This window comes from Petromyzon marinus, chromosome 2, assembly GCF_048934315.1.
Source record: "Petromyzon marinus isolate PM22_M1 ecotype Great Lakes invasive population chromosome 2, UKy_Petmar_22M1.pri1.0, whole genome shotgun sequence".
Taxonomy (NCBI): Eukaryota; Metazoa; Chordata; class Hyperoartia; order Petromyzontiformes; family Petromyzontidae; genus Petromyzon; species Petromyzon marinus.
Genome location: NC_133668.1, coordinates 19,131,947 through 19,159,025, shown reverse-complemented (window position 1 = coordinate 19,159,025; position 27,079 = coordinate 19,131,947). Strand labels below are relative to the sequence as shown.

Genomic DNA, 27,079 nt, shown 5'->3' with positions numbered 1-27,079 from the left:
AGTAAATTAACTGAAGGCTGTGAATCACTGCTGGATGAAGGCCTCCTCAGGCCTTGTTCATTCTGCGTTTGACCGATCGCCACCGCGGTGGTCAGTGCTAGTTGACGAAAGGGCTAGGGGTAGGGGGACGCTTCTATAAACGGTTCAGATATCACTCCCCACCAGCAGTGTTTAACTCTGGTTCATAGCCCAGTGCGTGAACAACTCCACTATCAGACTTGGATCAAGGAGAAGGGTCTAGCATGAGGATCTTGAGGTTTGGTCTGGAATGAGAGGTGGAATTTGATCAAATACATATCTCAGAATAGTTTTTGGGGTTAATCCAGAATCTGCTGTGGATTCATGAATCTTGGTTTTGAGATTTGCAATGTGGAATGGATGGTCATTGATCAGAGGATCTCATACAGTACCTCATATTGTACATCATGCCGTGTAAAAGACAAGCAAGCGGCTGACACTTTGAGCTTCATATTTTGTTCCATGTCACCGTGTACCTTGTTATTTTGATACCTTGCATTAACACATGTTGTGCTTGGTATTACAGAAAATTGAGTTACTCTGCTAACGCAGGGGAGGGTGCTTATTTCCATTGGCGGTCCTAACCCATGTGGAAATTACACATTCCCATGCAGGGCCTTTGTCTCTCAATAGGAGGAATCAATCATCTTAAGCTTCGGTTTTTTTTCACTCCTGGATGAAGGCCTTTTCTCATAATCGCCATCCTCAGTCCTGCGATGCCTCCTTCCATCACCTGTGCATGAACTGATATCATTGCTCCATCTCCACGGTTGTCATGCTCTCAGACGCCTTCTCTGCCACCATTAACCCACCTGTCTGTTCATCAGCCATGCCTCCTAACGATGGTTGGCTACGTACGGTGCGAAATAAGTTCAACATGTCGTGCCCTAGCCCATTTAACCTTAAGCAACACTCGTATTTTTTATTTAATCCATCTAGCCTTGTTGCTGTCTCCGTGTATTTCCTAGCTTGCATCACTCCACACTTAAATATTTTAGTTAATGTTTCCCATCTTAATGTCAATAGCAGGGAATATGCACGTATTGAAAGATTTAGAGTATTCTTGAGTGATATTTTAGTTTGTATTTGTACCGTTAATTAACTTGTTCAGTTATACATGGCTTGCTTTTCTCATATTTTACCGTTAATTAACTTGTTCAGTTATACATGGCTTGCTTTTTTCATATTTTTATTGTCCACGTTATCCATTTTTCTCTATTAATGTTGGTGATATATTATAGATCGTAACTGAAAATAACTTTTGGTTTCGTGTATCATTTTTCCAGCAATTTACACTTATTCACAATTTGATTGTATTGCTAATTGATGACCAAAATATATTTTTGTACATTGTATTTAACATGTAGGTGAATTAAAATGTTAATGCCTGATCATGAAACGCAAATCTTTTGTCATCAACATTACGATTTATATTCACGCGATTTTAATGCAGAATATATTTTGAAGTGACAAGTTAAACTCAAGACAAAAGGACCATTCAGAGCTTCAGCACTTCTCGAAACCTGTCTCATACAACTTGCTGTTGACTTCCAAAAGTGGTATTTAATTACCCCGAGGCGACCTCTGCCTGGAGTCGAACTTCCACATGTCGAACGTCCACATGCCTTGAGTCGAACTTTCACATGTAGAGGTCGCCTCGGGGTAATTAAATACCACTTTTGGAAGTCAACAGCATGTTGTACGAGACAGGTTTCGAGAAGTGCTGAAGCTCTAAATGGTCCTCTTGTCTTGAGTTTATCTTGTGAGTCGAGTTCTTAGCTACAGTACCACTTTGTCAGATATGTGATACCTTGTCCATTATGCATCATGGTGAATTACATAATATTTTGTGCATGACACCTTACACATACACATATCTTCCTAGACGATTGTGTGACATCTTACACATGACAGTTACACATCTTAATACATTTATTTGCGTGACAATAACTAAGAATGTAATGTATTAATTAAAATAATTTGTGTCTGCTCATGATCAGGGGTCGGCAGCATGCGGCTCCGTAGCCACATGCGGCTGCTTTCCCCTTGCGGCTCTTTGGTTTCCCCCTTACGAGCACCTGTTTTTTCTAATTAACGTAACTCTTAAACATAATTTAATAAGCAATTTATAAAATATTACAGGGAATGGGTCATGATGGAATGTCTTGGTGACAACAACATGTACGATTAAATTGTATTGTTAAAGAATAACTAAGTGGGGGGGGGGGGAGAACTATATATACCTTTATTTAATCACTTATTTTCTTTATTTAAGTCAGTGTGTGTTTGTAATCTGCTATATACCTGCTGTGTTTGTGTACAAGTATCTCTGTGTGTGATGCGGCTCTAAAACTATTTTGGTCAAAGACAAAAACAAGAAAATGCCTCTTTGAAAGGTTACTGACCCCTGCTCATGCATCGGATTATACTGTAAGAATTGAGTATTTACAATTCGTATACAGTATGTACAAATGTTGCCTTGACATTAATGGAACAAAATATTGTTACAGGTAAAACAAAAAGTGAGAGACATGCTTCAAATGAGATAATAAAGGATTATTCTTGTACTGAAAAAAATTACACTCATTTTTACATCTATCGAATCAGAGTGCAATGGTTTGTGAATCGGTGCATGCCTGTTCATAAATATATCTGCGTGTATGAAGTGAAGTTGTGGATTAGTTATAATGCATTTGAATTGCTCTGCTCTTGCAGCACAGAGGGACCCAGCAGACAAGCGCAATGTTCAGCTTTGAGGGAGACTTCCGCACCAAGCCCACGGTGTCCCTTGGTGGGGCGAGCCGGCGGGTACGTGTGGCACCTGTGCAGGAAAATGCTTTGTGTGCCTTGTGGTCAGAGACAGAAATTAAGAACAGTACACGAGTCTCATTTTACAAGTGGAATGCAGTCACACACGCTGGGAATACAGATCATTATTTGGAGGGTTGGTGAATTATGTTGAGAATATGTCTTATTTGTCTGTGTGGGTGGTCGAGCACCAGAGGGTTTGTGAGTTTTATTCTCCAAGAAAACTATAAAATAAGCATTGGCAAACACATACCAGGGAGGATCCTGAAAATGAGCCTTGGCACATGATGAGACCTTCCGAGTTGCATAAATGAATCCGTATCAAAAACTTTTAGAATTCAATACCACACTGTGTTGTTACCTTGCCGCAATAAGCAGAGGCATTTCTAAAAGATTCCTTAATGGCTATCACGGTGCTAATTTTCCTGTCAATGCAATGAGATGCCACTGCTGAGATGCTGTTTTCTAAACTGGGGGGCTGGATGTTTTACAGATTGCTGATCATAATTGTGGTTGACCAATAGACCAGAACTTCTGATGGCTTTAGTGCAGCTCGGGCTGGGTTACTTTTCACAGGGCCAATATTGGTCATATCACTGCTGCAAATCTGCATAGTTATTTGATCGTGTCACTGTTGAGGTTAGGTGCTTTTCACACCTAGGTGACAGAAACAATGAGTTGGCACTGCTGCGTTACTTTGTTTTTAGCTCATAATGGCTGTTTCGGAGCAATGAACTGGCACGACTTAGAGCTTGAGCCCTATTATGGGACGACCTTTCATTAAACTAGATTGTAATGAATCATGAATTGAAGGTATCAGTTCAATCATTGATGACATTAAAGATCTGTCAGAAAAAAAAAGTATACCTAATTTTACGTCAAGTTGCACTTATTAGGGCTAATATATATAAATATTTCTAATCACATGCGGCAAAAACCCTTTGGACAAAACATAAATCTGTAATAATTTTCCATCACAATGCCTGATGAAGTGACTTGAGATTTGGTTTCTGGTGTTACCTTGTAAGGATCGTTTATAACTTGATGTGATGCTGTGCTAACTGATCGATTGCTTCGGGGGCAAGGGTTGGTGGATCATGCAGATATGTGATACTGGCTGGACTGCGAGGTGGCCAGTAAATTATAGCAGGCACATTTAACGTATTGTGAACCGGTCTGTATATCTTTTGCGTGTTATCCTTTCATATTCTTGGATTTTCTCTGGTTATTTCGGTTTACTTTCATGCAAAATAACTCCTTAAAGAATGTGTCCAAACGTCCCATTGCAGGAGCTTCTGAAAGTCTTGAGACTGACTGAGGCTGACCTGGATAAAACATAACATTAATATTCCTTCGCCTTATAACTTAACTATCACAGATGGAATGGTATTAGTGATAGGAATAAGATAAGTTGAAGCGATAATTCAGTCTAATGGTTGTGCTGGCAGGAGGAGAAATCATCGTTGCTGAACCGAACACTGGAGGAGCGGAGGAAGAGAGAGGTTTGAGGCTTTTTCTTGGGTTGTCATTGTGCACAAATGTCTCACACAAGCACAACCTACAGCTGATGAGACTTTCTCCACATCAGCTGAAACAAATGTATGTAAATATATTATATGAATTATTTTACTTATTTGCTTCATCCTAAGTTGGGTAAGAACATGGTGAACGATTGAGGTGATCTGGGGGCATTTTATGGAAAAAAATTGAAATATTACAAAACGAACCCACCTTCAGAAGAATGTGTTTCATTGTATTTTAAAGATGCTAGCCTAGTGATGTATAAAGTGTTGAAATGTTTATTGAAATAATTTGTGACCTTTCTGCCAATACTAAGTATTTGTCATTCAACAACTGAATCGTGCTAAAGTTCATTGACATTCAATATTTCATTTATGGAATGTTTCAGAAATGATGCAGCCTCAGATACCCAGCCTTATGCATACATTAAAGTCAGTATCTTGCTGCTAAAACAAGTAATGGGGTCGTGCTAATAACACTTAATGGTCCTGAAACAGTGGAGGAACATCCATCTTATGGCGGGTACAAGTCTGACTAAAACAGTGGATTTGCCGCAAAGTGGTACAAATATTATTCATCCCAAAGCGATGATTTTCCAAGTTTACCCTGACTAAGGTTTTAAGTAAAAAAATCTCAGTATTTTGATTGTGCGTCTGACACGTTACCAAAATGCCAGCTTGTTGGATAATGCAAATAAATATATTTTTTCAACTGCACATACACCAACCATAAACTAAACTAGTTTAGATTTATTATTATAATACTGTAAATATAACCCAATGACCAATAAAATATTGTATAGATTTTACTTAACTTTGGTGACTGCAGGAATTCTATGGTTCTTTCGGTAAAGTCAAAATAAGATTATTTTTTATTCACTTTATTTTCATTTGTATTATTTTATAATCATTTTTCCTATCTATGTGACTTTACCGAAAGAACCATAGAATACATATTGTATAGCTTAAATAGAGTTCTGGATGCATGTGTAAGGAGATAATATAGATATCCGGTACATATGAATTAGTGGTTTCTAACTGTCTTGTTTACGAGGGGCTGACCATGACTTTGCGTTGCAGGAGGAACGCAGGCGACAGAAGAACGCTGTTGTCATACAGTCCTTTGTGCGTGGATGCTTGGAACGTGGCAAGCAGGTAGGCTGCTCATTCCCCAAATCCCTTATATGCGTGAACTTGTTTTTTGGGTTGACAGAGAAGGGTTACGAGTTAAGAGTTTTGCAATATCGTTCTATGAAGGAGACGACAAAGCTCTTTTTTTAGAAGCATTATTTAAGTCAGTTTGCATAGTGAGATGAAGTTAGGTTAGTAACACGAGTGGCTTTTTAGACTAATATATTCAAATATAATCACTTGTGAGACTTCATGTGAGTACTTGCAGGATAGACAGAGTGGAAAGAGAAGATCAATGTGATTTAGAGGCAAATGTGGACACATTTTTTTATTGGATTCCATTGTCAAGAATTTCTGGTGTTGACTTTGCCATACCACCCCAGTTGTGTGAACAGTATTCCATTGTGGGGTTAACCAATTACTTTAGCTACCTCTGATTAGGAATTTCCCCTAGATACATTTGGAATTTGCACAATAAAGAAACTGCAACACCTTTATACACTTATTTTAACATTCGCCTTGAAACAGGGCTAATTTTCACGAGCGTTGTCATGCGTCTGTGCGCCTTCCTCAAATGTGCCCTTGTAGCATGAAAAGCAAAGGCTGGAGTTCGATACGTTGGTGTCGCACGCCCAGAGGGGAGGTGATGAGACCGTGTTGGGCGATGCAGCCAAGCTGGTGGCTCTCACACAGAGGCTTCTCTTCTTCTACGACCACCGCTGTGACACCACCAGACTAGTGCGGACCTGAACCCTACTTTTTACAATAATGTATCAGATGTTGATTAATATATGGATTTTTTTGTCTTATTAATGATGAATGGGATGATACTCGTTTCCAATTCAATCATGAGCCAGTGGTGAAAATTCCACATTTTTATCGTGGGACCATCTCTCCATTGGATTAGCACTATTGACTTCCCACAAAATGGTACTCGTTTTATTAACATCATAGGGTTGATGAGCTGCGTGTATCCCCAACTGAGAATTCAACTTCTAATTGTTAACAATATTCAATATTTGTAAGTGTAAGCTTTTATACAGAACCTTATCTTCAGCTGATCCTAAAATGTGCTAGCAGATGACACTTGCTTCTGTGGTGTATAATCCAAATTTAATTATCCGTGTATATGTGGGGCTGACTTGTCTCACAGGTGTGGCTCTGCCAGACCCTTTTGAGACAACAGGTGCTCTACCTGCAGCCTCTTGCTGAGGGATGGGGGCAGCAGTGCCTCTTCCAGCTACAGCGACTGCTGAGGCTCTGTTGCAAGTGAGGATGCACATAGGAGTCATCATGCTTGTTTAATTGCATGGGGAGATTCACTTGAACATAATACTGATGCATTGGAGGCAGCGGAGTAATAATGACTGTGTGAAACACTGAAACCAGCACCGCTGAGATTTAATGTCAAATTATATTTCAGTGGAGCGGTGGTAGAGTGGGTATCAATCTGTGTTATGACTACAGCATTCTGACCTTGATTTCAAGCCATTGATATTATCAGTGGTAAGTGAAATCAGACCTGCTTCTGGGTCCCACCTTTGCCAACCCACGTGGGCTATCAAGTTGAAGCTTAAGTCAAATTATTCCAATGATTAAATCAAGTTTTCAATGTATTGAGTTGATGGTCTCATTCCATTCACCAACAACGGCACAATAAAATACATTTTTGAATAACAGCATTCCCTCGTATTTCGCGAGGGATACGTTCCAGAGATGTTTGTGAATAGCATATTCCACAGTTAATGATATTGGTCTACGAATATCATACACGCAACGTCTGCAGATAATTCTACAGCTTCGAGAAGTTATACTCTTTGGTTCTTTCGGTAAAGTCACCTAGATAGCCAACATCGCAGACAGCAAGTCTGTGAATGACTTTACCGAAAGAACCAAAGAGTGTGGATTGCTGCAATAACGAAAGCTTCAAATCAACTTCGAGAAGTTCTCTGTCTCATAACTCTCTCGTCACTTGATTTCATCATTCCTATCTCATCACTTTCTCGCATCATATTCTCTCTCAATACTTTGTATCATCATTTTATCTTTCTCTCGATGCAGTCGTGTAGAGTTCCAGATGTAATTTACAGATAGCCAACATCGCAGACAGCAAGTTCGTGAATAACGAGGGAATACTATATATTTTTCACTCCAATTCGTACATTTTTACCTCTCATTGACAAAGTTTTGCTATTGTCAAATCAAATAAGTTGTTTCCGGCAATGACTTGCTGTTGCTGATGTGTTTGCTGTCCCCTATTTTTGCAGCCTGCTCATGCACAGCCCAGATGAGAGTCTCTCAGTACCTCTGCGCATGCTGGAAGTGTTCACATCTCCCAACACCTACGTAGCCCTCCACAAGATCCTGCCAACCTCTGAGTTCTCTGGTCCAATGACAGACGGCCCAGACCTCGTGGTGGAGCATATTATGTTTTACCTCATCCAGAAGGGTACGTTATCATCTCAACTAATGATCCCATTATACTTTGTTTTCACCCCACATTAAATGTGACTTCCACCCTGTGGGAAGTCAACAATGCTTGTCCTATGGAGAAAATGGCCCTCATAATAGGAATGTGGCTTTTCAATAATTGGGTCAAAGCTGCTAATGGAGTTGAGCACTGCTTTGTACTTGCCATGGGTGACCCAGCAACCTTGGTTTAATTCCTGGCCATGGATACGATTTTATTGCAAATTGTACCTGCACATGTCCAGGTCAACTGTGCATTAAAATAGCACCTGGTAAAGTCTACACATCAATGCTTGGGTGACAAAAGTTGCTGGATATGTGCCAAATCTTTGTTTTAGTATATTCTCACGAAGGATACAGGGTGCTTGCACCCTACGGTTTGTAAAGCTAAGGAAGGAATGTTTATTTGTATGTCTTGTGAAGGCTACTTCAAGTCACAGCACCACCTGCTGACGCGGCGTCTACCACCTAGTGTGGAACACCCAGCACCCCCAACCCTGCCGCTGGCCACCACCCTCCTGCACAACCTTCTCACTCCCCTCTCCCTGCCGTACATGTCTCAAGGCCTCTTGGCTCGGTGAGAGACCTCTCCTCCCCCCCACTCCCTGCTTCCTCCGTGGCAGTGCTGCAATGAAGATGCTTGCTTATAGATGAGTATGTGTGAGTGTCAGTGTGTGCATGTGTTCTTATTTGAATCATTTGGATGTTTGCAGACCTGTATAGCTGGATGGTTTGAAGAGGGCTGAACCATCCCTGCTGAATGCCCAGCCCCGCGACTAAATTTTCAAAGTCAAGTCAAAAATATATCGGTGCACTATTTAACACCAGTGATGTTTTTTCTTCTGAATTCAGCAAACATCCATACCCATTTTAATACGTGCTAATTCTCGTAAAGTGGTAATCATGAGTGTCCGGCCATGTTTACATTTTCTAATGCTAATGTTTATGCTGGCAAATCTGTGCTTTACACAAACATGGATACACATGCACACACCGCACTCTGATTCACGCCTCCTCGCCCACACACAGGCGCCATGTGCTGCGGCTGTTTGTACGAGACGTATTGTCTCTACCGTACGCCGAGCAGGTGTACGGTTTTTTACTGCCGGCGCTCGCCGACGCTCGCTCCAAGTTCCCCTTCATGCCGCTGCTGGAGTCCCTGCAGGCTGAGCCGGGCCTTCCCGCTTTCAGTGGAGTTCACCCTTTGGCGGATGGACCCCAAGCCGCCAATGCTACACAGATGGAGAGGCCTTGCAGGCAGGGCTATGCCACGGAGCCCTCGTTAGACGAGACAGTGTTGTCTGTGGCAGGCTCGCCTTGGCTGCTGCATGCTGTGCTGACCTTGGGGCAGAGGCATTTGGGTGAGTGTTGGGCTCCGGCCGCATGGGGTGATGATTAGTGGGTGACAAGGGGCGAATAAACTGGTGATTCACTCGGATTGTCACCTGAAGTGTCGATGCAATATGTAATGTCTTGCATTCTGTATGAGTGACTTAATTTTAAAAAATGTAGGATAGACGCACGTGTTATACAGGGTTGTCCATTACTAAACAAACAGCAGTTTGATTTTCGCCAATACATACATACGCACACACTTGGTAGTATGGAGATTTTATCAAATGGGTATCTTTGCTTTAAACCTCCACCTATCTCCCATGGCATTGGCAACAACGCATAGCATCCATTTGAGTCAGGTCTTTCCCAACATCTTGTATGCACATACATGTGTGTCCCTTTACCTCTGCATGTGTTATATGTATATACTAGCTTATATACCCGGCGTTGCCCGGGCCAAAAAAATATTTAAAAACTACTCTTACAGCAGTGCGTACTGACTGTGGTGGTACCTGCTATCACTACAGTAGTACATGCTAACTATAGCAGTATTTATCGACTCTGTAGCACAAAGTACTCACCTGACAGAGTGGCGTGGTGAGGCCCGTGCAGAGCCTCCGGCCTCGCCTAGATTGTCCAGCCGGCCGAGGTGGCACCTTGGCAGGCTGGGGCTGGGCTGCTACCCCTGACCCCCCCCCCTTCCCCCAACCACGATCTCCCCGGCTGCTCTGCAGTAATATCTACGGCCTATAGTGGTAGCATCTAGCGACTGTATATATTAGTAACTGCGTGCATTGGGGTGGGGGGGGGGGGACATCACACAGTGAAGATTTAAGCTCAACGTTTAGTGTATTTTTATAGCATTTTTAACGCAAAAGAAAATGTCCCCCTCACTCCCACCGAAGGTGTGCGACTTGGCATGGGCCGTCCCCCCCACCAAAGGCGCGTGAGTTGGTATGGTCGTGCACGCGTTATAAATAAATAAATAAAGAGATAGCGCTAATAAATCGCACTACATCGCTAATTAAACTTATTAAAAGTTGACAGATGTAAAAAAGGAATAGCGCTTGCTCACGGCAGGGCTTACGGCATGGTACTTGGCTATTTTTATTTAACGTAAACCCCACCGTTGGAGAGCCAAATCCTTCGCAAGCGCGCGAACACACAAACAAACCCACAAACCGACAAACGGACCATTTTTATACTTATATATAGATGTTTGTCTCTACATGCGTGCTTGCTCTTGATGGGATGCAGGGGGCCTCTCGGAGGCTGGAATGCTGCTCTACCTGCGCGTGCTGCAGGGATTACTGCCCTGTTTACCAGCGTCTGTATCAATCGGTCACAGCCCGGCCGAGGGGAGTGACTCAGAGGAGGAGCAAGATGAGAACAGAGACGGCATGGCTGTCACACAGGTAAGAAGCTGCATACAGCGAGTGTTGTTTGCGAGCAGCTCTTAACACCAACTCCTCGCATGGTAGTGTGGCGAGTACCACACCCCGCTGGCTTTCTCTCTGCAATGCTGATGTTTATACACCACACTCATTTAAGGGTGAGTTATTCGAAGGGAGACCTGGAAACACTACACTTTCCAGTTGTCCGGTAAATCACATTCTACGGAGTGCATAAAAATTATACAAATATAATTCTCCACTGTCTTTGCAGATAACGAATAAAGCACAGAAGGCGTCTGTTTCATAACTGAAATAAAATAACATTCAAAGCTGACATTGACGCTGCAAATTAGATCCAAAGGAGTCAAAACCAATCCAGAGTTTTACTTAGTTGATATATCGCAACAGGAGAATATTAGCCTGGAAATAAACATTCAACTTTCTTGCTTTATCGTACGAAGGTGGCAGAAAGGGACAGGTATGTGGAGAAGGGAGAGGGAGTATAGGGAGAATGAGGAGCGAGGGGCTGAGATCACGGGCAACTGACCATTGGGACAGGCGGCTCCGCTTACTGTGCCTGGTTGTTTCAGCGCTCGCCTAAGAAGGGCTGGGCTCAAAAGTTAAGCGGTGGTGGAAATGTAGTGTTTCAGATTCTTTATTTAACCTTGAATCATTCTGTGAGCTATGAAGTTCTTTTTCACAGATGTCTTGTCTCCGTGCTGCCAGGGTGAGGGGCTGGTGTCGCTGTACATGGTGCGGGAGGAGTGCCTACGAATGCTGGACGGGAGGCCACAGACTACCGCTCTGCTGGGTGCTGTGTGGCGTGACTCGGCCAGCGAGGAGGTGCTCACCATCATGGCCTCGCTGTGCCATGCCCTCATGGTGCAGCAGCGCGTCGTCGTGCCCAAGACGAGGTGTGGCGATGGCTTTTGCACGCGAAAATACTCGTAGACGCTGCGCGATTCATGCATAATACACACACACACCGATCTGTGTGATTATACACACTCTAATGCATATGTAATATATCCAAATGCACCCTGATCCATGTGGAAAACTTATACTAATTTTGCATAATACACATACTGTGTCTTATCCTACGCTAGCACAAATATGCACACATTGTATGATTCATGGATAATACAAGCACACTGTTCGACACATGATACACACTTTTTGGTCTATGCACTTACTGTGTTCACTTGTACAATAGCATCCACACATGCACACCATGCTTGAGCATTGGATAATACACAGTATGTGTCTGGTTCGTGCAAAGTAGAGTTCAAGTCAAGTTGTCTGACTACTGTAATGGTCATTGGGATAGCGCTCAGCTCCATTGGTGACAATGAGTCACGGGGTGAAATTCCATATTTTCATGGTGATAGCCAATCTCTTCATAAGATGAGTTCTGTTGATTTCTCATGTAATAATACAGATTTTTATCCACCCTAGAGGCATACAAGGCTGAATTGACCATTGGCCTGGATTTTAAATTGGACTGTTCATTTGTAAGTAAAAAAAAAATAACTTAATCCTGGAACAAGCATCTTGCTCATTATAAAATATATTGGTGCTATCGCTTGCAGACTTCTCTACAGCCTGGCCTTCAACGCTCGGTTTCTGCGCCACCTCTGGAGCCTCATCACAACCATGTCAACCACTATGATCACAGGGTGAGCAATGTTGTGTCAGGCAGAGATGGGCAAATTGCATTCAAATGACAACTTTACTGAAGGAATCCTGAATACCAAATCCTAGTGACCCGGGTGGTAAGTGTTTTCTGAACCTGGCCCAGGCATGTCGTTAGTCTGCTCGGCTGTAGATTAAAACCTGGTGTAGTGCTTGAACTTCAGCATTGACGCGACAAAGGTGACTGCATATGGTATAGCACAGTTTAGGGTTCTAGCATGTAGCATTGTATGTATTTATGTTGAACGTCTTTCACACCTTATGTAGCCAACCGTACAAATTTGAAGTGCGGAGCATTCATGTTCCCATACCCGGAAGGTTAGTTTTGCATATTTAACTTTAACCTACTTCAAAGAATTGTGCATTGTTCTGTGTGATGTTATAGATAATTGTTAATGTCACAGGCTCTTTGTTATAGTCAAGACATGCCACAGATTATTTGTGACTCAACTGATGTGATAAACTCCGAGGGATGTCAAGTCACTGCATAAAATTAGTGATGTTACTGCATCCTTGTCACAGGGGTTTGTGGAAGTCACGAGGCATCACGCCTCTTAGGTGACACCATACAACAAGTTGTGGCGTAATGCATCAGGTCACATGATGCAGATGCCTCGGTGCAATTGGCTGTCATCACCTTTTATTGCCATCACAGCTAGGGAGAAGATCCCAATATGTGAGGTGCATGATGGCCGCGGGGTGTTCTTGTTGTTGCAGGTCGCAGGTGAGCCTGCTGCAGATGATCTCACGGGGCTCGCCGCTGCAACCACTCGACTCGGCTCGGATCGTGCCTGTCTGCTACCTCTTTTGCTCCCTCTTCGGACATTTCCTCGTCTCTGTGCATGACAGCGAGTTCTTCGGTGACCGCCCGCCCAGTGAGAGCCCGGGGAGCACGAGTGTGGGAGGGCGAGTGAGGGAAGTGTGTCTCCGGCGGTCGGGAATATTCATCACTGAAGTGGAGAAATTCCTGCACGAATCCCACAATATTTGATTCCTCACGAATCCACCCTGGATGAATAGGGCAGGATTAGTGATAGTTCATTTGCGTGATGCATGTATTAAATTATCAATTTATTTGAACAGGACTTTAACACATTCTGCTTCAGAAGGTGTGTGCAATAGAATGGATTTCTATTGCAAATCTGGCTTAGCAAAGCTTTGTTTATACTTAGCTTAGCTAAGCATTGCTGATACCAGCTTGCCACAATGGCAAATCAGGACGATTCTAGGCAGACAGCATCACCATTGAAATACATTGCCAGTACATAGAATTGGACTCATTAAACCTTTATTCCAATCTGGAATTCTGGTAAGAAGGACAGAGCTCTGCGTCCTACTGGCCTAGTGGAGGTCAGTCTGAGAAAGGTCCTTAACCATGCCCTTGCGTAGCTGGGATACACAGAGCTGCAAAGTGTATGGCCAAGGATACACAAAAAGGGAAGTCATCAGAGGTGGTGTGAAAGTTTGTTTGGCTCCCTCAGTTTGAAGATGACTTTTAGGACAGCCAGACTTTATAAACACTCACTTTTGATTGACTCTGGTTATATACACATGATTTATGTAAATATGAATTCACTTATCCAACTCATTGAGTGTCAAACCTTTTCTGGAGACAATTACTTTGCGATGTTTGGTCACTTTAATAAATTCGAGTTTTGGAGGAAACTGGAATACGCCAGAGAAAACCCAAGAATTCGAGGGGTCTCGCTGAAATCTGTACACAAATCGATAAAGAAAACATTTGCTTTACTGCTATCTCCTGGCCACCTCCAAAACAAGCCTACCGCACTTCATGTTTTCAGACAATTTCCCATTACCAAGTAATAACCAGGCCTAACTTAGCTTACAAGGTCTGACTTTGGAAGCATTCAGAGTGATTTTGTTAGAGGCACATTAGCATGCGCGAGACAGAATTTACAAATATATGAACGAATCAACATCTCCGCGTGTTTTATTTGGGGTAGCAACGTAGGTTTTCACGTGAATGCTGTGTCTCGAGGCCCGGGTGGTGGGGTCGACAGGAGAAGCGGCGGTGGCGCTGATGGAGTTAGCGACGGTGCTGGAAGCGCGGCTGGTGTGGGCATGCCCTTCTCGCTCGACGAACTGGTGGCCATGTCCGCATGCTTACGCGACGCCTGCCTCGGCATGATCCACCTGGCGTACCCCGAGAGCCGGCCAGAGCTGCGCGAGAGCTACGCCGTGGCACTGCAGAGTGTGGGCAGCAGCATGCCCGCCGAGCATCGGCTGCAAGAGCAACGGCAGCGCTACACGCAGCTCTTTAAGGCAAGTGCTGTGTAATGCCCTTAAGGCATGTAATGAGATGGCTAAGGACACTTCTTTTAGAGCACAGAAAAAAAACGGGTAGGCTGAATATGTTGTCTTAATGTTGGAGACAGCCTTTTAAAATGTAGTGCCTTGAAAATTGTAACGTATAAAGTGGATTTAAATCATGTCGATGCTAAAAAAAAAAATCTCGCCTGGTTACACCGATTCCAACGGAATTCTTACATAGGAATATGATCTTTGTTCCTATGTAAGTCTGTGTCTGAAGATTATATCATGAGTAATTTAAGGCTTTTTTCGTGAATATTTTAAAACAATTGTGTAAAGACAAGTCTAAGGTGTAACTAAGAAAAGATTGGTGCTCGTAATGTGACTTTTATATTTCTTGTGCCCAAAGTTACAATACATTAATACAATGAGATACTTCGCTATTTTGTATTTTTATAGTTCTTAAAAAAAACATGCTTCTGCTGTTTTCTGAAAAATCATGTGACTCATTGTGTGTGAATGTTGATTTGTGGGTAGATGACATTTGCACTTGGACATATTTGAAACTGCAAAGCTGTGCCATGGAAGGTTGACTCATGTCAATTGTCTGCGTTCTTTCACCCCTAATATATTTAATCGAACAAGCTGGTTGCGATTCTGAAACAGTGGTCCTGCTCTAAAGGCAGGTAATTGCTGTAGTTGCCATTGACTAAAACAGTGAAAGCATACTCCAGCACTTGCGTCCCCTTTGTAGGCTCTCTTGTTAACTGACCTTTTTACGATCTCGCCTTAATTTGACTAAGTGGGTGTAATTGTCTTTACGATGGGCCACCGTGTATGGGCATGGCAGCCTCCAGCAAGGGGTGGGGGACTTCATTGCAGGCACCAGTGGGAATCTACAGAAGCACTTAGTTCATCTACTTACTACAAGGTCTTGAGCAAGGGCAGGAATAGTACAGCAAAACAACTCAGAAGTCTTAGCTTTTGTTATGGTTCTGAGCTTTGCAGTATGATCTGTATACGCTTTGGCTGATCATTGGCCAATTACATTTTTTGGAGTGACTTCAATAAACAATAAAATTACTGTTATGAAAAAAATAATCGAAATTCCAAGTATTGGTAATATTGTAGTGAGTTCAGCTGAGTCACAGACTTACTCTTTGGAGGCAACACATTTATTAATACCAACACAAAGGGGTAACTGCCCCTTAACAAGATAACAACCTATGGTGGTGGACCACCAGGCTAACTGCACTAATTACACCGTAACTAGCTACAACGGACCGGACCACAGCTCTGGTCCAGGTCCACGTGATGGTGACTCTGTAGGACGTAGAACGTAGATTCTTCAGGATGAATAACAGCAGCGTGTCCCTCTCGGAGACCCAGTTTATATCCTCTGTGGCGTGGCTGGCTCCGCCCTTAGCCACGACCACCTTCTGGAATCCTCGAGCAGGATCTCGACCCCGACACGTGACCACCCCTAGCCCCCACCTGGGGGCCCTGTGTAGACTTTACCGGTCACGTGTCCTTCGGGGTCAACAAGAGTGCCATGGCCCTTAGTAACCCCATGGCCGGCACTCTCACACCCTATCCTGTAGGGGTTTACACTGCACGCAGAGCGTGTTGCCATCCAGCACTGCCAGTCAGTGCTCACCGAGCCCCTCTAGACCCGGTACTGCACCCACATATACGTGGTGCCCGCGATGTCAATACATCGCACGCCGTGCCTCTCTATGGCCGGCATTACAGTGACATCCGCAGTGTCACTACAATATGATCACGCACTGGAATGAGAGTACTCAAGATGACTGATACCTGTCACTCTAATCTGATTCCAATCTGTAACTTTACATCACTGCATATGGTTACGCATATACAGTACACAAGAACAGAAAGACAGTCTGCTGACCCTTTGATTGTGCTGTTCAATAAATGTTATGCTAGTTTGAAGAATATAATCACGAAAGTAACTGTCGTGCAAGGAACATTACTTTCAGTAATAGAGCGGATGAGAAAGTGCTCCCCCTACCGTGTGGACCACAGATCACTTGAGGGGATTTCAGTGGGAGTTCTGTGGTATCTACGTCCATGAGCTGTTATCTTAACACGAAGGGTTGCAACGCTCCGTGAGAGCTCCAAATGGATTCTTTGTCACGGTGTCAATGGTATAATAGGATAGCATTGGGGGAAAGTACCTAATGCACTGGTGAGATCAAGAAAACTGAAAAGCGTCCAAACACTGGAGAATGCGTTTGGTGCATACCAATGTGTGTATGTAAACAGTTTCTGACATTACTTATATGTGCATGTACATGTGTACTGTTCTGTGGGGAACAGTGGCGCAGTGGATAGCATGCTGCACTACGAAACCAGCGAGCCGAGTTTTATTCTTGCTCATGGCCAATAAAAGTGGCGATTATCTGAACTAGTCCTGGGCCTCCCCTCGGTTGATTCAGCCTCAAATTAATACCCAGTGTGATGTGTAAAAATCAGAACTGGGGAGACACAAAGTGGCTAGGCATTGTGGTGGCCATGCCGGCCTTCATAGGTGCTCGCTTACAGCACTTGACCCAACAGTTTGGTTAGGCTAAATGGGAGATAATTGTTCTGTGACCTGCAAGCGAGTGTTCACCACAGCACATGTTATTTATCAAAGCGCACCTATAATGGCACAAACCCTGCAGTGAAGCTATCGCTATTTAGTCATGCGGTCATTTCGTGCTTGAATAGGCATTGCACCTATGGGCTATAAGACCAAATGTTAAATAATATCCTTTGTGTTTAGGATGCTTCATTAATAGTTTATACGAATCACCCACTTCCCGAAACATTTACTCAAACACAAATGAAGGACCTGATGGCTTCCGCAGATTTCTTCTTGGCAGCAGTCACCACATCAAGAGCAATGCATCTTCAGGCGCAGAGTTAATTGAATGAAAATATCCAATTAAGGAGATGGTAATGCAGCAAATGGACTCGTTTAAGTGGATAAAGAGCATGCAGGCATGGTGGCCGACGGGCCAGATGAATTGCAGCGCGTGTGCAGGCTAATCGTGCAAATGGCACAAGGGGTTGGGGGGACGTAGCAATCGATTTGATAACTCCCTGATGGATGCCGAGAGGTTTGTGCCGAGTCGGCGCAAGGAAAAGAGCTGAGTGATGGGTTTTTGATGGAGGCTCCGCAGCACTCATCCCTGCGCTCAATTGGTCCTTATTTGCATAACCGTGGGGGCAGTAGTGGGTGCCTCGACGGAGCTGAGAGGTGTCAAGTGCACATGTAGGGTACATTATCGGTTCTTAAAAATGGGGTTCATAGAGCCGCATGCATTGGGAATGCGGTATACGTAAAGTTAAGGGATCTGCTAGGGTGCATCCGTGTACTAGCAATTATTCAAGCTTATATAAAGCATGCACTTTATCAGTTGTATGGAATTCAGTGAACCCCTTGTCCTTGGATGGGCTTCCTTGGGTTCTCTTTCATTGCTGTCTGCCCTTATTTTTCTAATGTTTCATGTTTATGTTGTCAAATAATATACTTAAATACATTGTTTAAATTCGTAAGAAAACATTTTCAGCCTTCAGTGGTTTACGATGATGTTCAGTACAGGGTTGTGATTTTTTACGTCTTGTTAAACTTTAAATTGTAAACAACTTATTTGTTATTAACGATCACATTTTATTTTTGTTTGGTGTTAATTACGTGTAACTGTAATGTAATTTTAATCGCGATTTATTGAATTATTCGCAGCATGCCAGACCCCCCCCCCATAATGGGAAAGGCTTTCATCCAAATCAGTATTTTTCAAGAGGTTATACAAAAAGAAACAATATATATCCCAATCAATCATTACCCCAAATTGTTGAAGTTTATTCGTTTTAACTGGGCCAGAACTCAAGAGACTATTGTGACAATTCATTGAATCGCTGGGAGGGTGAATCAATATGCCTACTGTACACCCAACTTGCTTGGACGTAATGAAGCACAGCGCGTTACTTTTGGAACCGGAAGGTTCCTTTGTAGGAAGTGGCCATTTTCATTGGATTGTCCGGCCTCTTGCCTGGTTTGGACCCACCGATGTAAATGAGTACCGCCTCATGTTCATTTTAACAAGAAGCAACTTTGACTTGCAACGTACGAAAATCCAAATACAAATATAATCGTCTCCAAACTTTGATAAGTGCTCTTACACAGCTATTCAACCCCAAAATGGTTGAAAACCACTTGCAGATTGCATCTATAAGATTGTACCCGATTGTGTCCATTCTGTTGTTTCCGATGTCAAATTTCGATGTCAACCGGGCTCTGTGTTGTCTGTTCTTTCTCATGTGAGCAGTGCTAGTGAATGCAAAGTTTAAGTAAGTCTCTTGGCTTAAACGAACACTGGAATGGCATCCTGTTTCCATTGGCAGCCTTGAGCCAGTGGAGGAAATTCTATAGATCCAGGAGGCCCACCACTGTTATGATAATTTGTTTTATTTTATTATATTTTATTGCTTCCATGTGTATAATAAGCCAAGTCAACCCTCGACCGGGATTTGAACTCGCAACCTTCGGTTTGCAAGTCAAGCGGTCCTCTGACAACACCACCCAGCTGCCTTTTCATTGCATGGCAGATGGCACTGACTTATGGGCCTGCATTGATCGCAGGTGATGAACAGTCTCGCAGAACGGCCGGATAATATGGGAGGCCCTTGTCGTTATTGTTAATCACTCGGCGCATTAGTAAAAAAAACCCATAAGAGATTAAACAGGGGCCTCATCGAGAAGCGAGGATGTGCTAAATGTGAGGCTTGAGCAGTTTTCCATCGGGTAGACACATATCGACAGCTGAAATGGTTGTCCTGTTTATCTCTGTCACCCGACAATCCACCCTTGCAGAATGTTTTAAGGTAATGGTGGCAATAACCTAATTGCCTGCAGTTCTCGTTAACCCGAGGGCTCCCTGCGTTTATTGCTCACTTCATTTAAGACACCCAGGGTTCGTATTTTGGACGCAGTGTTGGTTTAGGGTTTCCAGGAAAGCTACGCACTTAAGACGTAAATAGTGGCACTTGATGATCTAGTCAAAAGGCCACTTGGGCCCTGATTTTAAGCTGCGCAGTTGGAGTGGGTTGATGTAATTAAATAGGTTATCTTTGAGACATTTAGCTCATTCATTCTTTTCTCAAATTACATGAACAGTCTATTAAGCATTTGCTATCAGAGTTTGTGCACTGAAGCCTTGCCAAGCTATGCTAATACTCTTGGCTAGGTTACAGCTCTGAGTCCAGGGCCATTTTGAGGAGGGCCCTGATTGGGATGTTAGACAATTCCTTGTTGGGTATTATTTCATGTGGAATGTAACAATGATGCCCAGAGAGAAGCCAATCAAACCTTTGAGAAAATTAATTTATATTGGAGACCAGCAGCCTACTTGATGTATTGCCTGCAGGTGGGTGTTTTGCATAAGTCTTGCTTGAATCTATGCAAAATCCCTCAACCCCTCTTTCATCTCAAGTGCACGTTTGCACAACCATTCTAATGGGATTGTGTTTATATTATCGGTGTAACTTTAAACCCCACCCTTCCCCCACCAGTGATTTGATTAATAGTCACGATTCAATTGAATGATGAAGGGTTCATTTCCTTGCATCGTGGTGAATGTAGTGGCTTCTAATGGGAGCAGTAATCATGGGATGCCTTTACATACATTTGTAAGATTTGATTTCCCCACGCACAATTCATTTCAAGTATTGTGAGCTGAAGCATCAACGGTATTTGATGAATGTATATTGTTACACTGCTAGTACACTCTTTGGTTCTAGTACAGTTTTGGAGCTGGTCTCAATTTGGTAGAAGTGTGGAACATTTACTCCTGGCTGAGAACTGCTGAGAAAACATTACCAAATGCATATTTGAGTATTGGGGACTCAAGTTTTTATGCTATTTGTATATAGCGTGGTATTCACCGAGATCAATAGATTGAAAGATAAGCAATGTTGAATAATGTAATAAAAGTGAAGTGTTGGTGTTTTAATGAGATTGCCATATATTCAATATACAATTAGGATGCTGCCATAGCACACTTAGTCGTGCAATCCAGAGAATACCAGTTCCATCTCCCAATGTGGAAGTTGAAATATTGGGCAAGTTTCTCAAATCCCTGTGCCTCTGTCCATCCAGAATTATAAATGGATGGGGTAAAATGTGGTTTAGTCTCACCTTTTAAGATGTCTGGCCAGCATGGAAGAATAGCCCAAACTCTCTCTCTAGAGCTCCCCCTAGTGGTGGCATTTCTGTCAGCAGTCATGAGAGAAAGTAATTGCAGGGCTATACCTTTTACCATGCATGTTTACAGTCAGTGATGTTTTATTGGTCGTGGTTCTTTTTAATTTACTAACAGTGTGGCATTTAATTTAGCAATGCTATATTCATGCATTATTCTGGCTATTAATTTTGATGAGGCTCCATCTGCATGGAGTAACACCATGCAGATATAGTAGTGGTATTATGTGGAATGGTAACATAGAGATGATGTGTACATTGACTGATTGCAACCACATGGAGTTATGGTGCATTAATGTGAAGGGCACTAACTCAACAAATGTCTGTCTCTCTCCACCATTGTCATTGCAGGTGATCAGTAATTTGGTGAAGATGCTAAAAGCACGCGACACACGCCGCCCGTTCTGTCCCTCCAACCATTGGCTCTCCCCAGAAGTGTCCATCCGTGCAGACCGAGTACGTCGCAGCCGTGCACAGATTAATTCAGTACATGGTTAGAGCACGTCACTTGCAAATGGAAGGTCATGGGATCAAATCCCGGTCAGGAATAAAATCAGGCTATATCATTCCTCATCATCTGCCATGAAGAGTCTACTTCTGGATGGTGGTCCTCCCTAAGAGGAGGGTGGGGATACAACAACTCTTTAAAACATGATCCAGTATAACGCAACTCACAGTCTACAGTTGTGTTGCTATTCATTTGCTAGCAAATTAATCAAAGTATTGCCCCAAATGCGTAGCAAAAGAGGATTATATGGAAATATGCAAACATTTTACCTGGAGTACTACCCATTCGCTTCCATACTGTTAATGAAATACTTTCGGTAAACATACGTTGAAAAGCACTACATAATTCATGTGCATGCGTAACTTGTTATCTGTGCGTTTCCAACACTGCAGGTACCCCAGCTGTATCGGCCAGCAGCACGGCACGTGTGGAGAAACCGTCGGATACGTGGAATCGGTCCCCTCTACTCCTCGCTAGATGGTACAGCATTGCACTGGAACTCAACATTACCAGAGTCATAAATATGAAGAAAGACATGCATACATAATTTGGGAAGAGGAAGTGTTTATATGTTTAAGGCAACAAGGGAAGTAAAAATTGAGTTTGGGGGGGAAGAGATCTACAGAGATAAATTTGAATGGGCAGTTATATACAGAGGAGAATACATTTTTTTAAATATGGCCTTTAACAGGGTGATATAGTCAGCAGTGCAGGTGTCAAGAGGGAGAGAGTTCCAGACTGCGGAGATCAGCAGTGAAGAAGGAGTGACCTCGCTTTGAGCAGAAGTTGGCTGGGGATTGACATCTCTCAACACACCCTTGCTGATTAGAAAGCAAACATGAACTGATCATTTAAAACCTAAACCCTTTTGGCCATATTTGTTGGCTGAAAGGTAGCATCCGCTGATATTTAGCAGAACACTGCTTATTTTCCAGTGCTTAACATTTGATATCATTAATAGTAATTACAGCCCTTGTTAATCCACTGTAGGATGAAGGCCTCGACAGTCATGGATTGTTTGACCAGACTTCACCATTTTATACTTGAGAAATTCATTTTCTTTAGGGACATGTTAAGAAATCAGCATTGCAGCCACATGTGATTTTATTAATTACAAGCTTATATACCTGGCGTTGCCCGGGCCATAAAAATATTTCAAAACTACTCTTAAAAATCTAACAGCAGTGCGTACTGACTGTGGTGGTACCTGCTATGATTACAGCAGTGCATGCCGACTGTGGTGGTACCTGCTATCACTACAGTAGTACATGCTGACTCTATAGCAGTATTTATCGACTCTATAGCACAAAGTACTCACCTGACAGAGTGGCGTGGTGAGGCCTAGTCCCGTGCAGAGCCCCTCCGGCCTCACCTAGATTGTCCAGCCGGCCGAGGTGGCACCTTGGCAGGCTGGGGCTGGGCTGCTGTGTGCGCACTCATTGTTTATTATTATTATTATTGTGTATGTGGTTTGGTGGTGTTCCCATGCCTTTTAATAAGCATGCATTTGCATCTGTTCTGCCATGGTGTCTATGTGGGGGTGCAGTGAGTGACCCCAAGTTCGATTCCCGCTCGCGGCCAACACAAGTGACGAGAACCAGTCCTGGGCCTCCCCTATGTGGACTTAGCCTCATACGACTACCTAGTGCGATGTGTAAACATCGCCACTAGGGAGATAGTCGGCTGGGCATGATGCTGGCCACTCACCCCCTCGTGTGCCGTGCTGGCCTTCAGAGGTGCTCGCTAACAATGTTTGCCCCAACAGTCTGTTTAGGCTGTAAGTGTGGTCTTTGTCTTGTGCAGTGGGTGATGAGGGCCCTCCACTCTCGGTGAGCGAGGAGAGGCAGTTGGCCATCCTCACTGAGCTGCCCTTCGTGGTGCCTTTCCAGGAGCGAGTCAAGGTCCGCTTGTGTTCACATCTGCTATATACACGTGAATTTATTTTCAACAACCAGCATTTAGATAAGTTGTTATATTCATGTCAGATTCACAACCACTTACACCCTTTTGAAAAGAGGTTCCAACTGTGATTGTGTTACATCTCCTCAAACAGATTTTCCAGCGTCTGATCTCTTCAGACAAGGAAGAGTCGCAGGGTGACAGTCCCTTCTTTGTGGGCATCAACGTGACTATCCGGCGGCCCTACATCTACGAGGACGCTTATGACAAGCTCTCGCCAGAGAACGGTGAGGGATTGAGCCCGCTTATGCACTGCGAGGACTGAGACCAATGATATGTGACCTGTGCTATTGGCGTCACATTTTGAGAGATGAAAGAACTTGCACCCACCGAGCTCACAGATTGAGCGGTGTAACATCACATTCTACCAGAGAACAGCCCACCCCCCGTAAGATTGTCTAAGAACCACTTTTTATATTACATCAGTAGGCTTATCCTACACACAAAAGGTTTGCACACATTTTTTTCATTATGAGTCTTTTTATGAGTATATGTACATGTCTAATGTTTTATTTGTCAAGAGCTGGGATTTATGAATCAAGTAAAAATACGTTTATTTTTCATTGATTAGGATGAGACCATCAACTTGCAAGACTTGAAAAACTATTTTGGTTTTGGACAGTGGGAATTTTAACCCAAGATTTAAGTGTTGCTGAGTTAGTTTCCCGACACCATTTGGGTCCTCTGAGCCACTCGACCAACTCTACAATTGTGACCTTTGACTGTAAAGCTCGGCAAGTAATGTAACTACACCGATAGTGCTTTGAAGGCAATGTTGGTGCATAACCCAGGTTTCATCATGGGCTGTGATATGGCCAGGATGTGGCAGTTCAGCAAATGGATTCATGAACAGGTCTGTATGGATTTGTGAGTGTTATCCCCACGTATACTTGGATTTTCTCTGAGTTCTCTGCTTTTCTGCTACATATAAAACAACCTTTGAAACAGAATTGGCCAAACAACTCAATGCAAGGCCCTCCTGAATAACAGAGGCTTGAGACTCATTGAGGCCTTCGTGGATAGGTCAATCACATTCAATTATATTCTTGGTTCTTTCGGTAAAGTCACATAGAAGGGAAACAATAAAATAATAAAAATATAAAACATTAAAATTATCCCGACATTTCGACTGCAACACAAGCAATCATCATCAGGTGTGAAAACCACAGCAAGAAAATTCTAAAAAAATTGGCCGTTTTTTTTAACGTTAGCACCACGGAGAGCAATTTGGCAGTTATTCAGATGGACGAGTCCATCTATGTTCGGAAAAGAGGAGGGGGGAGACGAAAATAATGGATGCGGTCTAAAAGCCACCGTACACGTGAACAATCAATTAAGACCCGAAATGGTTTATCAAATCCTTCCAATGATTGCTAAGCCAGAATCCATCTTCTCGGTTGAAATTGTCTCTGCTTTGTATATGTGGATAGCCTCATGAACGAATCTGTCATGGTAGCCAGTGGGCTTGCAGAGAACCTCTGTCTTGTAGAAGTCAATGTCATGTGAGCCGAGGTGTTGGTCCTACCGTGTTTTAGGTCTGCTTTGTGTTCACGGATGCGGTCCGAGACATGTCGTTTGGTTTCTCCAATGTAATTACTACCACAGAGGCAACTTAGTTTGTAAACGCCAGGGTACTGTATGTCCGGAATCACATCTTTTACAGATGAAACCAGATCACGGATTTTATGTAATGTGTTGAATCGGACCTGGATCTTGTGTTTATTCAAGATTTTGGAGATCTTTTTTGTGATCCCCGCAATGTAGGGTAAAGTGATGGTTTTGAATGGCTCCTCAAGAGGGTCCTTCTTCATGGTTGGAGTGATAGCTTTGCGGATTGTGTAGTCGGAGTAACCATTAGCCTTAAGAGCTTGGTGTATGTGCTTGAGTTCACTGGCTATGTGTTCCTGGTCTGATATGCATTGGGCTCTATGGTGCAGAGTCTTGATGAGGGAATTCTTCTGGGATGGATGGTGGTGGGAATCCGGTTTCAGGTAAGCATCCGTATGGGTAGCTTTCCTGTAGACAGTGGCTCATTAAACCATCAGGTCTCTTTTTTATTAGGACATCCAAAAAAGGTAGCTTGCCATCTTTTTCGACTTCCATGGTAAATCTGATGGCTGGGTTTATGGAATTGATGTGGTCGAGGAATTGGTCTAGAGCAGGCCGTCCATGTGGCCAGATGACAAAAGTGTCATCCACATACCTCTTCCATAAGGTTGGGCGCAGAGTGGCAGTCTGGATGGCGTCAGTCTCAAATTTCTCCATGAAAATGTTGGCTACAACTGGAGATAGGGGGGAGGCCATTGGGATGCACTCAGTTTGTTTGTAGAAAGTTCCATTCCAAGTGATGTATGTATTGGTTAAGCAGTGTCTAACCAGGGGGGGTACCTCAGTGTTTAGTCCTTGATGAACCAAGTCTTCAATGATTGCGATGGTGTCAGGTACAGGAACTTTGGTGAATAAGGAAACTACATCAAAACTGACAAGCAGGTCGTCTGGGGACAGGGAAATACCCTTGATTGTCGATACCAGGTGAGTAGAATTTTGTACCGCTGAGGTGGTTTTTCCAGTGAAAGGCCGCAGGATTTCAGACAGAAAACGATCCAGTTTGTAGGTGGGGGAGTTGATAGTAGATACGATGGGACGAAGGGGTGTATCGACTTTATGTATTTTTGGTAAGCCGTATAATCTTGGTGGCCTGGCAGCAGAAGGTTTCAACGAGAACTGTTTGGTTTGATCAATTAATGCGGTTGAATCAGAAATGATTTTGTTGGTTTGTATGACGAGGCTGTTGGTGGGAGCTCTTTTTATTTTTGTATAGCTACCATTGTTGAGTAATTCTTGAATTTTGTTGTCATATTCTATTTTATCTATGATGACAGTGGCATTGCCCTTGTCGGCTGAGAGCATGACAATGTCATCCCTCTTTTTTAATTTATATAATTCAAAACATCGTGAGAATTTTAATGTTTTATATTTTTATTATTTTATTGCTTCCCTTTCTACGTGACTTTACCGAAAGAACCAAGAGTATGAATCCCTGCAGTCACGAAAGCTTTAAATCACATTCAATTACTTTAATTTTTGAGTGCCGGGTGATGATGGTGAATTTTGTTGACCGACCCAGTGCTCGCGTAACTGCACGTCTCAAACACAGAGCCTGACCTGCGGCGCCGCATCCGAGTTCACCTCCTGAACGCGCATGGCCTGGACGAGGCTGGCATTGACGGGGGAGGCATCTTCCGAGAGTTTCTCAATGAGCTGCTCAAGACAGGATTCAATCCCCACCAGGGCTTCTTCCGCACCACCAACCAGGGCCTGCTGTACCCCAACCCCGAGGCTCGCCTGCTGGTCGGTGATGGCTTCACTCGACACTACTACTTCCTGGGACGCATGCTCGGCAAGGTCTGTGATGGGAAAGTCGTGCGTAGAAAGGAACGCACGGTTGTGGTTTTACAGAGGTGGAACATTCAAGTAAGATATGCAGTAGCTTTCATGAAAGTCGGGTGGTGGCCAAGCAGAAGCTTTAGAAATGTGAGTGGTGACTTTAGTGGTTCCCAACTTTTTGTCGTGTACAGTAATGCCCAGATTTACGTCTCCCCCTTTTCCCTCGTTTAGCAAATACTTAATCACTTTATTAACACCACTACCTGATTTTCGTCGTAGCAAACCACTTATGTCGCTGACAGCATCCATCCTTTCTCAT

The 27,079-nt window shown here is 43.3% G+C and overlaps 1 protein-coding gene across 3 annotated transcripts in view; it reads left to right on the top strand.

Moving 5' to 3' along the window:
- UBE3C (ubiquitin protein ligase E3C) overlaps positions 1 to 27,079 on the top strand; it is a 37,822-nt gene that overhangs the window by 611 nt on the left and 10,132 nt on the right. For 2 of the 3 annotated variants that reach the window (XM_032959957.2, XM_032959974.2), the window contains exons 2-19: positions 2,734 to 2,826; positions 4,275 to 4,328; positions 5,427 to 5,501; positions 6,066 to 6,215; positions 6,631 to 6,746; positions 7,745 to 7,926; positions 8,370 to 8,523; positions 8,976 to 9,307; positions 10,539 to 10,696; positions 11,402 to 11,589; positions 12,265 to 12,351; positions 13,085 to 13,242; positions 14,367 to 14,650; positions 21,258 to 21,362; positions 21,807 to 21,894; positions 23,218 to 23,315; positions 23,468 to 23,600; positions 26,531 to 26,778. In XM_032959957.2, coding sequence (XP_032815848.2) covers positions 2,761 to 2,826; positions 4,275 to 4,328; positions 5,427 to 5,501; positions 6,066 to 6,215; positions 6,631 to 6,746; positions 7,745 to 7,926; positions 8,370 to 8,523; positions 8,976 to 9,307; positions 10,539 to 10,696; positions 11,402 to 11,589; positions 12,265 to 12,351; positions 13,085 to 13,242; positions 14,367 to 14,650; positions 21,258 to 21,362; positions 21,807 to 21,894; positions 23,218 to 23,315; positions 23,468 to 23,600; positions 26,531 to 26,778 — 2,676 coding nt within the window. In that variant the 5' untranslated portion in view covers positions 2,734 to 2,760. The remainder of the gene's footprint in view (positions 1 to 2,733; positions 2,827 to 4,274; positions 4,329 to 5,426; positions 5,502 to 6,065; positions 6,216 to 6,630; positions 6,747 to 7,744; positions 7,927 to 8,369; positions 8,524 to 8,975; positions 9,308 to 10,538; positions 10,697 to 11,401; positions 11,590 to 12,264; positions 12,352 to 13,084; positions 13,243 to 14,366; positions 14,651 to 21,257; positions 21,363 to 21,806; positions 21,895 to 23,217; positions 23,316 to 23,467; positions 23,601 to 26,530; positions 26,779 to 27,079) is intronic. The other variant, XM_032959984.2, reaches the window with a different exon arrangement.